This window comes from Chenopodium quinoa, unplaced genomic scaffold, assembly GCF_001683475.1.
Source record: "Chenopodium quinoa cultivar QQ74 unplaced genomic scaffold, ASM168347v1, whole genome shotgun sequence".
Classification (NCBI taxonomy): Eukaryota; Viridiplantae; Streptophyta; class Magnoliopsida; order Caryophyllales; family Amaranthaceae; genus Chenopodium; species Chenopodium quinoa.
In genome coordinates, this window is record NW_018742738.1 from 2,680,644 (window position 1) to 2,694,676 (window position 14,033).

The 14,033-nt window shown below is 44.5% G+C and overlaps 1 protein-coding gene across 1 annotated transcript; it reads right to left on the reverse strand.

The window, feature by feature from the left end:
• Positions 1–1,008: 1,008 nt before the first annotated feature.
• LOC110724000 lies at positions 1,009–1,586 on the reverse strand. The gene is made up of 2 exons (XM_021903414.1): positions 1,203–1,586; positions 1,009–1,086 (listed from the first exon to the last, which is right to left on the reverse strand). The coding sequence occupies exons 1-2, from the start codon at positions 1,584–1,586 to the stop codon at positions 1,009–1,011; spliced, it is 462 nt and encodes a 153-aa protein (XP_021759106.1).
• Between the last annotated feature and the right edge of the window lie 12,447 nt (positions 1,587–14,033).

Consider the following 14,033-nt stretch of genomic DNA (forward strand, 5'->3'; position numbering starts at 1 on the left):
CAATTGCCTGGGATTGGGTTTGAAGACCCAAGAAGTTTGGTGGTTTAGGTATAAGACATTGGAGGAATTGGAACAAAGTAGCCCTAGGAAGCTATGTTTGGAAAATTGCAAAAAAATCTGATTCTTTATGGGTTAGATGGGTTCATGTTGTCTATATCAAGGATGAGGAATGGTGGGATTATAAACCAAAGAAAGATGCTAGCTCGGCATGGAAGTTGTTATGTAAGGCTAAAGATGAGCTTAGGCAAGGGTTTGAGACTGAGAATTGGATAAATAAAAGGTACAGAATCAAGGATGGCTACAAGTGGCTTCAGGGTAACATGGAAAAGGTTAATTGGTATGTTTGGGTCTGGAATCAGTTTAACATCCCCAAGCATACTTTTATTAACTGGCTCTCAGCTTTGGACAGGCTCAGAACTAGAGATAAACTTGTTCAGTTTGGGGCTTGTGAGTCTAGTGACTGTCTTCTTTGTGGAGAGGATGCTGAGACCATTACTCACTTGTTTTTTGCCTGCAACTATAGTACAAAGGTTGTTGATGATGTTGCTCTTTGGCTTGGCCTTCATAATTCCCCTCTGCATTCTCTTAATAATTGGAAGAACTAGAAACAAAGAGGCAAAAACTGTGTTCAGCAGAAAGTGATTCTGGCTTGCTTGTCTGCAGTTGTTTACAATATTTGGATGGCTAGGAACCATACTCTTTGGTGTAAAGCTGTTCTAAGGCCGGATCTGCTTTTAAAAGGGGTAAAGAGAGAAGTTGTGGCTAGATGTCAGCAGATGATCAATCACACTTGGAAGATTGAAGATTGTAAATGGTTGCAGCACCTCAAGTCTTGTATTTAACTGTTTTTGTTGCCTCTGTTGCTGTCTTTGTATAGCCTGGTTGTATGGGGTTTTAGGTGTAGGTGTTCTTTCTTTTGCAGGTCTTGTTTTCCCTGAGCCCTTCCTAGAAGGTACCAGGGATCTCTTTAACTTGGTTTTGGTTTTATGTTCATGCTTTAAACCCTTCCTAGAAGGTGGTAAGGTTAAACTTAAAACCATGATGGTTGTTTGCCTTTTTTGCTAAGGCTTGTGTAGTTTTGGGTTTCTGCTTGTCAGCATTGTACATTATTCTTTGTACAGTTTTTTTATCAATATACTTTTCTTACCTTCCAAAAAAAAAAAAAAAAAGAAAACAAGTAACGCCCTCGTAACTCAACATACCTGAAACAACTCTGGGTACTTCTTTTTTATTTCATCTTCTGCCTCCCAAATGGCTTCCTCATATTCATAGTTGGACCAAATCACTTTTTCAATTTTAACATTATTATTGCGTGTACTACGCACTTTACTGTCAAGAATCTTGACAGGTATTTCTTCATTACTTAAGCTTTGATCTAACTTAATGGTTTCGGGTTGTAAAACATGGGATTTATTAGGAATGTACCTTCTCAATTGGGACACATGGAATACATCATGTACTTTACTAAGCTCTATAGGTAAGGCTAACCTATAAGCTACTTTGCCTATTTTTCGCAGTATTTCATATGGACCAATATACATTGGGCTGAGCTTTCCTTTCTTCCAAAATCTCATCACTCCTTTCATTGGTGACACCTTTAACAATACTTTATCACCAATTTCGAACTCTTCTTCTCTACGCTTCAAGTCTGCATAGCTCTTTTGGCGATCTTGAGCTGCTTGAATTTTGGCTCCTCAATAATTTGAGGCCCTTGAATCATAGTTTCATTAATATCGTTCCAACAAATTGGACTACGATACTTCCTCCCATACAAGGCCTGAAATGGAGCCATTCCTATGCTCGCATGATAACTATTGTTGTAGGAAAATTCAATTAAGTCCAAGCTATCTTCCCATCCTCCTTGGAAGTCTATCACACAAGCTCTCAGCATGTCCTCCAAGGTTTGAATGGTTCTCTCGGATTGTCCATCTGTGGCAGGGTGAAATGTCTTACTCATCTTAAGTGTTGTACAAAATTTTTCCTGTACACTTGTCTTAAATTTAGAAAGAAACCTGGAATCTCTATCAGTCACTATGTCCTTTGGAACCCCATGTAACCTCACAACATGTTTGATGTAAGCTTTCGCAAGTTGCTCCATCTTCCAAGTCTCTTTCATTGGTATAAACACCACGGATTTTGTAAGTCTATCCACCACTACCAAAATGGTGTCATTTCCACTCCTTGACTTAGGAAGGCAAGTTACAAAATCCATTGAAATGCAATCCCACTTCCATCCTGGGATTTCCAATGACTGCACAGTCCCTTGAGGTCCCTTGAGGTTTCTTGTATTCTATCTTCACCTTTTGGCATGTTAAACACTTTGCCACAAACTCTGCAACCTCATTTTTCATTCTAGGCCACCAAAACATCTTCTTCAAATCCTTGTATAGCTTGTCCTCTCCTGGGTGTACTGAGTACGGTGTATCGTAGCCTTCTTCCATCAATTTTCTTTTTACTTCTTCACATTTCTATAGTACGCACCATCTAATTTTGTATCTCAAACTCCCATCTTCATGTATTTTGAAGTCTGTAGCTTTTCCTTGCTTAATTTTCTCGCGAATCCTATCCAACTTCACATCTCCCTCTTGGTTTCCTCGTATCTTATTGAATATTGTTGGTTTGATGCTTAGGTTCGAAAGAATACCTCCTGGTACACCCCATTCTACAACTTCTAAATTCAGTTTCATCATTTCTCTTTACAACTCGTTAGCTACCATTAATGTGTTTAATCCATGACTAGACTTACGACTTAGAGCATCTGCAACTACATTCGCTTTCCCTTCATGGTATTGTATATCTAAGTCATAATCCGTCGTATACTCCAACAATCTTCTTTGACGAGAGTTTAAATTCTTTTGGGTAAAAATGTACTTTAAGCTCTTATGATCTGTGTAAATTCTACATTTTACTCCATGTAGGTAATGGCGTCAAATCTGTAGTGAAAAAGTGATTGCAGCTAACTCCACATCATGGGTTGGGTAATTAACTTCGTGGGTCTTTAACTGCCTTGATGCATATGCAATCACCTTTCCATTTTGCATAAGCACACACCCTAAACCATTCTTTGATGCATCACTATACACATCATACACTCCACTATCATCTGGCAGTGTAAGCACTGATTCTGTAACTAATTTGTGTTTCAAGTGTTGGAACGCCTCTTCACACTTGTCATCTCATTCAAACTTCTTGTCTTTCTTCATTAGAGTAGTCATAGGTTTAGCAATCTTTGAAAAGTCCTTAACAAAACGCCTATAATACCCTGTTAAACCTAAGAAGCTCCGCACATCCGATACTATTTTTTGTGTAGGCCAACTCTTAACAGCTTCTATTTTTTCTAGGTCTACTTCTACTCCATCCTTGGACACAAAGTGTCCTAAAAATTCTACCTTTTCCAACCAAAACTCACACTTAGAGAACTTTGCGTAAAAATGATTTTCCCTTAGTGTTTGCAGAATTGCCCTTAGGTGTTCTGCATGTTCCTCTTTGCTTTTTGAATACACCAATATATCATCTATAAACACTACTACAAACTTATCCATAAATTGATGAAGCACCCTATTCATCAAATCCATAAAGATTGTTGGAGAATTTGTCAATCCAAATGGCATAACTGTAAATTTGTAATGTTCATATCTTGTCTTAAAGCGCAGTTTTAGGGATGTCCTCATCTGCAATCCTCAATTGGTGATACCCCGACCTCAAATCAATCTTTGAAAACACTATGGCACCCTTTAATTGATCAAACAAATCATCGATTCTTGGTAGAGGGTACTTGTTCTTTATGGTCACTTTGTTTAATTCCCTGTAATCAATGCACAACCTCATACTCCCATCTTTCTTCTTCACAAATAGCACTGGCGCTCCCCAAGGAGAAGCGCTTGGTCTAACGTATCCCTTGTCAAACAAGTCTTGCAATTGCTCCTTTAACTCGCTCATTTCTGCAGGTGCCATTCGATATTGTGCTATGGATATTGGGGCTGTTCCAGGGACTAAATCTATAGTAAAGTCAATTGCCCTCATAGGTGGCATTCTAGGAATCTCCTCTTGAAATACATCCAGGAATTCACTAACTACTTCTGTTTCGGGGTTTTCTGATGTCCTGTGGGAGAGTTACAATTCCGAGACTGGAACCGGACGCCTGTACCTGCAAAACAACGGAGACTCCTGGTGGTGGGAGCTCTGCCTCCAACGGTCAAGTTAGTACTTGATTAAGGAGTAATTAATGCGGAAATTAAAGTGGTTGGGTCTCTCTAGGTGAGAGTGTTTAATGTGAGTTTTTAGCGTAATCAGCCTGTAACTCTGTGTGTAATCAATGTGTTTTTTTGTAATCCCCCCTTAATGAGGATTAAGGGAGGTATTTATAACCTTGGGAAACGTGTCAATCCTAGGTTTAGGTTAACCTAGGGCTGATTGGGCTTCCCTCGGAAGTTGGGCCTAGGTGGCCGGTTTCTCCATTAGGCATGGAGTATGCCACATGTCATGACATAACAGGTCCAAGGTGGACGAATAAGCGTGTGCCACGTGGCATGCCCTGACAGTTCCATCTGGGGGACACTTGGCAGGACCTGATTGGCCCACGTGGCGCATTCCGATTGGTGGGAGCAAAATCCCCTAATCATTTGCCCCTCACAGGTGGCACGTGACTTGTCACGTGTTACCTGTGACAGGTGCCGCACTGTAACAGGCGACGAAAGGCTGAGAGATTTTCCCGCCCAAATTTTGAATTCTGAAAGTGACCCTTCGCCTTCTCACTTCGCCTATATAAGGGAGAGTTGTCTTGAGTCATTTTCACACTTGAGAACTTTTTGAGAACATTCGGACCCCTGAACTTGCTCTGACATTTTTTACCTTTTCTGCCTACCGCCTGTTCTGACAAGCCGACTGCAAAGGATTTTCAGAATTTCATCAACCGTCACTCGTTCAGGTAACTGTCAGTTCTCTTACTCTTAATTTTCTTTTTATTTTTTGAAATGGCACCACGGAAGCACACGACACGACCTAGGTTAGTGATCAGCCGGTCACCGGGGACGGCTGAATCTAGGACTAGGAGTGTCGCCTGCCCTTTTCCGGACCCATCTTTGCCCTTTATACAAAGTCCGACTGTATCTGTGTCTATGCAGAGCAGAATGGCCAGAACGAAAAAGACTGCTAGGATCTCAAATTCAGACGGCTCCTCCCACAGGGTGCCGATTAGTGAAACATCTGACCAAGCGCCAGATGTGGAAGTGAAACAAGGCGGCCTGAAAGCCGGCAATTCTGAGGGAGGAGTCATAGTGACCCCTTCCCATTTAACAAATAACAATTCTGCTCCTTTTCAAAGAGAGGAGGCGGGCCCCTCCGGGAGAGGGGAGGAGTCGTCCTCTTCGGACTCGTCAGAGGGCGATTCCGAGTCTAGCTCTTCTGGCCATGCTTCTCTGGACACAGAAGAGAAAAACAGCCGCCTGCAAGAGGCGAGGCTTTCTCACGCAGTTGAGAAGGGGGACAATTGGGCGGAGCCATCCGCCTCTTACCTAGAGCAAAATACCCCCTACTACTACACGGTACCTCGGGGCCGGATCACAGTCATGCAAGAGAAAGTGGAGAGCTTTATCGCAAACCACACAATGGGCCCCGACTTTTTAGTGTTTGTGCCGGATCCAGAAGACACAGTTGTCTGGCCGGCTGGTACCAGTTATGATAGCGCCTGCTTTGGCTGCTACGAGGCGGCCATCAAGGCAGGGCTGCGCTTCCCATTACATCCGGCTGTTCAGCGGATCTTGGATGGGTATGAGTTGGGGTTATGGCAGTTAGCCCCAAACTCCTGGGTCAACGTACTCGGCTATGTGGCCGGGTGCGAACTGCAAGGTGTGGAGCCGAGCTTCGAGGCTTTCGCCCATATGAACTATCTCAGCCGGACCCCTAAGGCAGGCGATACCGGCTGGTATCAATTGACAAGCAACAGGGGCTACCTCATGACGAGAGGTAAAGCAAACAAGTGGAAGGACTGGCGGAGCACCTTCCTCATCATTGAGAGTTCAGACACTGAGCTGAACAAGCGCTTCAATAGGTGGAACAGGAATCCGCCCCTTCTTGCAGGCGGCCGTAGCATGCCGCCTGTTCCCCCCAAGGCTAAGAAAGAGATCCTTGATAAAGGACTCTTTAAAGTAGAGTCGAGGGTCGACTCTACTTTAGGGGTACGAGAGCAAGTACCCCTGCACTGCGTCCCGAGCTTCAAATGGCTCTACAACGAGTACTTTTTGGCCGCCTGTGGCCTCAGCAGTCGGTGCTCAAGAGGTAGTCGGCCTGTCGAATACTCTGTTGTTCCATACATTTCTTGTTATGACTTTTATTAACTTTGATGTTTGTTTTTGCAGCTGACGCCATGAGCAAAATTACCGCCTCCAAGACTGCGGCGGCCATGTTGCGGGCCTTCATCATGCAACAAGCTTCAACCGACTCCCCCAAGAATGGGGCACCCGTGGTGAGCTCCGAACCTTTCACCCTCTTTTTGGAGTTGAGTTTATGCATATACTGACTTTTTTTTTCTTCTTTTTTAGACGGGTGCTCCAAGAGCTTCATCTTCCCAACAGCCGGACCCCAAGGCCCGGAGGACGACTGTTGCGAGCTCTCCTAGTTCTGCCAGGAAACAGGTGGCGGCTGAGAAACAGCCGGCCACTTCTTCTAAAACTCCAACTGGGCCGCCTAGAAGTATGAAGTTGTCCTTGTAAATTTTAGACTTGCTCCCTTTTTTACTAGGTCTAATCCGTTTGTTTATGCTTGATGCAGCCGGTCCTCAGGAGCCTGACTTGGTAGAGGTGGCCAAGTCTATGATCAGAGCCGTTCCTCCAGCTGAAAGGGAGGCGGTCAGGGGTGTCGGCACCCTTGACCTAGACGGGATTGCAGGGGTCCTTGCTGAGGTATACTTAGCATATTTTTGAGTATTTGAATTCCAGGACGCCTATTTTCTTTTTGTTTGGAAACTGACGCCTGTTCCTTTGTACTTAGGCCCTGCTCCGAGTGAACGGCCTTCGCAAGCCGCTTGACCGGAAGAACAAAGAGGTAAAGGCTGCAAAAGCCCTCCGGATGAAATTCGTCGCAGAGAGCAGCTCCCTTTTGGGTGGAACATTGTTCTATAAACTAATTACACGGCACCTATACGACTGTCCCCAAGGGCAACCTCGTAGCCGTTTTTGAGACAAGGATAACTCTATCACTAACCAAACCAGTGGTAGCAGTTGACATCTGAGTCAGATGACCGCCTGTATTACTTGGGATAAATGCAGGGGGTACCTCTTGAGTTAATAGCCAACATTGGCGAATCAAGGGGTCTAGCCGGCCTCCGCCGCCTGGTACCTCTACTTCTCAAGTAAGAGTGACGGCGACTGTGTAACTCTAATGTTAACTCATAGTCACTCCCTCGTATTTGGTGTGGAACCTAAAAGGTTTGAGTAGACCGCCTGTTTTTTGGCAAACAGGGGCACTCAAACCCCTATTCCTACTAGGTAACCTATTGAGTTAATAGCCAACAAACATTGGCGAATCAAGGGGATCAGCCGGCCTCCGCCGCCTGGTACCTCTACTACTCAATCTAGAGTGTGACGAAGACTAAGTAACTCCTATGTTAACTTATAGTCACTCCAACTTAGTATGGAGCCTAAAAGGTATGAGTCGTCCGCCTGTTTTTAGCAAACAGGGGCTCTCAACCACTACTCCTGCTATGTTAACAAATTATGAGTTAAGCCAACAAACATTGGCGAATAAAGGGAAACAACCGGTACCCGCCGCTTGTTATCTCTACTACTCAGTTCCTTGGAGACTTGGTAACACTCATGTTTACTTGGTCAGACCACTTTTCTACTTGGTTAAATTTACAAATGACAGGACCGCCTGCCTAAAAAGGATCCAGTCTTTAAAATAGTTTGAATACCGATTGGATAAATGGCCGACTGATCGTCTATCCTGGAAACAGACAACCAGTTGTCCAGGGGCATAGGCGGCGTGACTAACTATCGGCCATGCAAAACAGTCGGTCTAGTGAACAATTGGATATTAGAATATGGAATACTTAGACAAATTTGAGGCAAAACAAAAATTCATTAAAAAGAAGCCGGTCATTAAAGACCGACAAAATATTCAAAGCCCCGGCCCCCTGGCCGGGTAAATACAAAACAAACGGCACGCAGGCCGTGGAAAGAATACATAAAGCTTAAGAAGGGGGCAGATCTTCAATATTAGCAGCTGCCGCCTGGTCAGCACTCTTCTTGCTAGACTCGGCTTCAGCTGCATCCTTTTTTGATGCCTTACCCCCAAGCGGCACAAGCGCCACTACCGGCTCCTCCTCCTCCAACGCTTCCTCCAGCGCCTCTTCCTCAGCAGCCGCCAGGATCTCTTGATTATAAGTATCAGAACACTGGCGGTACGTTCTTTCCCAAGAGGCAAAGTCGGCATTGGGGAAGAGGCGGCCCCAAGTCATGCGCTGAATTTGAGAGGAGTCTTCCATCATCTCCCGGACCAGCTCTTTCTTCTCTTGCTCGGCCTTTTCCGAGAGCTCTTGGGTAAGACTCTTCTCCTAGGTCACCAGGCGTTCCTTTACGCTGGCCAAAGATTTCTCCATGGCTTCGTAAGAGTACATTTTTAGGCGAAGAGGTTTCAACTCGGCCTTGAGATTTGTGATGGTCGCCTCCAGCTCGTCATTCTTCTTCTGGGCCGCCTCTAACTGAGCTCGAACAGCGGCGGTAGCCTGCGCCTGATAATAAAGAATATCAATGGTCAGAACTTCATTTTGGGCAATTTGAAACATTGCCTTATCACAGTCAGAGGCGGCCATAGCTTTTGCAGCCTTTACCTCTTTGTTCTTCCGATCAAGCGGCTTGCGAAGGCCGTTCACTCGGAGCAGGGCCTAAGTACAAAGAAACAGGCGTCAGTTTCCAAACAAAAAAGAAAACAGGCGTCCAGTAATTCAAATGCTCAAAAATATGCTAAGTATACCTCAGCAAGGACCCCTGCAATCCCGTCTAGGTCAAGGGTGCCGACACCCCTGACCGCCTCCCTTTCAGCTGGAGGAACTGCCCTGATCATAGACTTGGCCATCTCTACCAAGTCAGGCTCCTGAGGGCCGGCAGCATCAAGCATAAACAAACGGATTAGACCTAGTAAAAAAGGGAGCAAGTCTAAAATTTACAAGGACAACTTCTTACTTCTAGGCGGCCCAGTTGAAGTTTTAGAAGAAGTGGCCGGCTGTTTCTCAGCCGCCACATGTTTCCTGGCAGAACCAGGAGAGCTCCCAACAGTCGTCTTCCGGGCCTTGGGGTCCGGCTGTTGGGAAGATGAAGCTCTTGGAGCACCCGTCTAAAAAAGAAAAAAAAAAGTCTGTATATGCATAAACACAACTCCAAAAAGAGGGTGAAAGGTTCGGAGCTCACCAAGGGTGCCCCCTTCTTGGGGGAGTCGGTTGAAGCTTGTTGCATGATAGAGGCCCGCAACATGGCCGCCGCAGTCTTGGAGTCGGTGCTTTTGCTCATGGCGTCAGCTGCAAAAACAAACAGCAAAGTTAATAAAAGTCATAACAAGAAATGTATGGAACAACAGAGTATTCGACAGGCCGACTACCTCTTGAGCACCGACTGCTGAGGCCACAGGCGGCCAAAACGTATTCGTCGTAGAGCCATTTGAAGCTCGGGACGCAGTGCAGGGGTACTTGCTCTCGTACCCCTGAAGTAGAGTCGACCCTCGACTCTACTTTAAAGAGTCCTTTATCAAGGATCTCTTTCTTAGCCTTGGGGGGAACAAGCGGCATGCTACGGCCGCCTGCAAGAAGGGGCGGATTCCTGTTCCACCTATTGAAGCGCTTGTTCAGCTCAATGTCTGAACTCTCAATGATGAGGAAGGTGCTCCGCCAGTCCTTCCACTTGTTTGCTTTACCTCTTGTCATGAGGTAGCCCCTGTGGCTTGTTAATTGATACCAGCCGGTACCGCCTGTCTTAGGGGTCCGGCTGAGATAGTTCATATGGGCGAAAGCCTCGAAGCTCGGCTCCACCCCGTGCAGTTCGCACCCGGCCACATAGCCGAGTACGTTGACCCAGGAGTTTGGGGCTAACTGCCATAACCCCAACTCATACTTTCTCTTGCATGGTTGTGATCCGGCCCTGAGGTACTGTGCAGTAATAGGGGGTATTTAGCTCTTGGTGAGAGGCGGATGGCTCCGCCCAATTGTCCCCCTTCTCAACTGCGTGAGAAAGTCTCGCCTCTTGCAGGCGGCTGTTTTTTTCTTCTGTGTCCAAAGAAGCATGGCCAGAAGAGCTTGACTTGGAATCGTCCTCTGACGAGTCCGAAGAGGACGACTCCTCCCCTCTCCCGGAGGGGCCCGCCTCCTCTCTTTGAAAAGGAGCAGATTGTTAACTGTTAAATTGGAAGGGGTCACTATGACTCCTCCCTCAGAATTGCCGGCTTTCAGGCCGCCTTGTTTCACTTCCACATTTGGCGCCTGGTCAGATGTTTCACTAAGCGGCACCCTGTGGGAGGACCCGTCTGAATTTGAGATCCTAGCAGTCTTTTTCGTTCTGGCCATCCTGCTCTGCATAGACACAGATACAGTCGGACTTTGTATAAAGGGCAAAGATGGGTCCGGAAAAGGGCAGGCGACACTCCTAGTCCTAGATTCAGCCGTCCCCGGTGACCGGCTGATCACTAACCTAGGTCGTGTCGTGTGCTTCCGTGGTGCCATTTCAAAAAATAAAAAGAAAATTAAGAGTAAGAGAACTGACAGTTACCTGAACGAGTGACGGTTGATGAAGTTCTGAAAATCCTGTGCAGTCGGCTTGTCAGAACAGGCGGTAGGCAGAAAAGGTCTAAAATGTCAGAGCAAGTTCAGGGGTCCGAATGTTCTCAAAAAGTTCTCAAAGTGTGAAAATGACTCAAGACAACTCTCCCTTATATAGGCGAAGTGAGAAGGGGAAGGGTCACTTTCAGAATTCAAAATTTGGGCGGGAAAATCTCTCGGCCTTTCGCCGACTGACACCTGTAGCAGGCCGTCGCCTGTTACAGTGCGACACCTGTCACAGGTAACACGTGACCAATCACGTGCCACCTGTGAGGGGCAAATGATTAGGGGATTTTGCTCCCACCAATCGGAATGCGCCACGTGGACCAATCAGGTCCTGCCAAGTGTCCCCCAGTTGGAACTGTCAGGGCTTGCCACGTGGCACGCGCTTATTCGTCCACCTTGGACCTGTTATGTCATGACATATGACATACTCCATGCTTAATGGAGAAACCAGCCACCCAGGCCCAACTTCCGAGGGAAGCCCAATCAGCCCTAGGTTAACCTAAACCTAGGATAGGCACGTTTCCCAAGGTTATAAATACCTAGGATAGGCATGTTTGATGTAAGCTTTCGTAAGTTCCTCCATCTTCCAAGTCTCTTTCATTGGTATAAACACCGCGGATTTTGTAAGTCTATCCACCACTACCCAAATGGTGTCATTTCCACTCCTTGACTTAGGAAGGCAAGTTACAAAATCCATTGAAATGCAATCACACTTCCATCCTAGGATTTCCAATGACTGCACAGTCCCTTGAGGTCTCTTGTGTTATATCTTCACCTTTTGGCATGTTAAACACTTTGCCACAAACTCTGCAACCTCATTTTTTATTCTAGGCCACCAAAACATCTTCTTCAAATCCTTGTATAGCTTGTCTCCTTCTGGGTGTACTGAGTATGGTGTATTGTGGCCTTCTTCCATCAATTTTCTTTTTACTTTCTCTCATTTCTCTGGTACGCACCATCTACTTTTGTATATCAAACTCCCTTCTTCATATATTTTGAAGTATGTAGCTTTTCCTTGCTTAATTTCCTCGCGAATCCTATCCAACTTCACATCTCCCTCCTAGTTTGCTTGTATCTCATCGAATATTGTTGGTTTGATGCTCAGGTTCGCAAGAATACCTCCTGGTACACCCCATTCTACAACTTCTAAATTCAGTTTCATCATTTCTCTATACAACTCATTAGCTACCACTAATGTGTTTAATCCATGACTAGACTTACGACTTAGAGCATCTGCAACTACATTCGCTTTCCCCTCATGGTATTGTATATCTAAGTCATAACCCGTCGTATACTCCAACCATCTTCTTTGACGAGAGTTTAAATCCTTTCGAGTGAAAATGTACTTTAAGCTCTTATGATCTGTGTAAATTCTACATTTTACTCCATGTAGGTAATGGCGTCAAATCTTTAGTGCAAAAATGATTGAAGCTAACTCCACATCATGGGTTGGGTAATTAACTTCGTGGGTCTTTAACTGCCTTGATGCATATGCAATCACCTTTCCATTTTGCACAAGCACACACCCTAAACCATTCTTTGATGCATCACTATACACATCATACAATCCACTATCATCTGGCAGTGTAAGCACTGGTACTGTAACTAATTTGTGTTTCAAGTGTTGGAAAGCCTCTTCACACTTGTCATCTCATTCAAACTTCTTGTCTTTCTTCATTAGAGTAGTCATAGGTTTAGCAATCTTTGAAAAGTCCTTAACAAAACGCCTATAATACCCTGCTAAACCTAAGAAGCTCCGCACATCCGATACTGTTTTTGATGTTAGCCAACTCTTAACAGGTTCTATATTTGCTGGGTCTACTTCTACTCCATCCTTGGACACAAAGTGTCCTAAAAATGCTACCTTTTCCAACCAAAACTCACACTTAAAGAACTTTGCGTAAAGATGATTTTCTATTAGTGTTTGCAGAATTGCCCTTAGGTGTTCTACATGTTCCTCTTTGCTTTTAGAGTACACCAATATATCATCTATAAACACTACTACAAACTTATCCATAAATTGATGAACACCTTATTCATCAAAATCCATAAAGATTGCTGGAGTATTTGTCAATCCAAATGGCATAACTGTAAATTCGTAGTGTCCATATCTTGTCCTAAAGCACAGTTTAGGGATGTCCTCATCTGCAATCCTCAATTGGTGATACCCCGACCTCAAATAAATCTTTGAAAACACTGTGGCACCCTTTAATTGATCAAACAAATCATTGATTCTTGGTAGAGGGTACTTGTTCTTTATGGTCACTTTGTTTAATTCCCTGTAATCAATGCACAACCTTATACGCCCATCTTTATTCTTCACAAATATCACTTGCGCTCCCTAAGGAGAAGCGCTTGGTCTAACGTATCCTTTGTCCAACATGTCTTGCAATTGCTCCTTTAACTCACTCGTTTCTGCAGCTGCCATTCGATATGGTGCTTTGGATATTGGGGCTGTTCCAGGGACTAAATCTATTGTAAAGTCGATTGCCCTCTTAGGTGGAATTCCAGGAATCTCCTCTGGAAATACATCCAGGAATTCAATGACTACTTCTATATCCTCTGGATTCGTAACCTGTTCATGATCTATATTCCTAACACTATAGAAATTTACTGGATGCCCCTTCTTCATGTACTTTGCCAATTTTAGCACTGATATTAACCTTGGGACTTGGTTTCACCGTGCATCCAATAAGTCACCGATTCATTTCCACTTGTGACCATTTTCACTTTTCGCGACCTACAACTGATCTTAGCATTGTACTTACTCAACTAGTCCATTCCCAAAATGAGATCAAAGTCACTCAACCCAAACTCAATGAGGTCAGACAAGAATACCTTCCCTTCTATTTCTAAAGGTACATTTTTAAAAGTTTTGGTATATTTCACTACCCCACACGTAGGTATAGTTATAGGTAGGTCTACCACTTCTACTGTGTTTAAACAGTTTTTAAATTTTGAAACAATACCCTTAGAAACAAAAGAAAAAGCTGAACCAGAATCAAACAATACTTTAACAGGAATAGAGTTAATAGAAAAAGTACCAGTGATCACATCTTTTGTGGAATCCGCCTCATGCCTACTATAGACACCCATTTGTGTCACCCTAAAACCAGACCCGGTGATGAGTACCTTTCACGTTGAATCATAATCGAATGAAGTAAAAGTGTGGAAAGTCTAGTGTTGCGGATAGTTTCAATTTCTTTTTTTTTTTTTTTTGAAAACC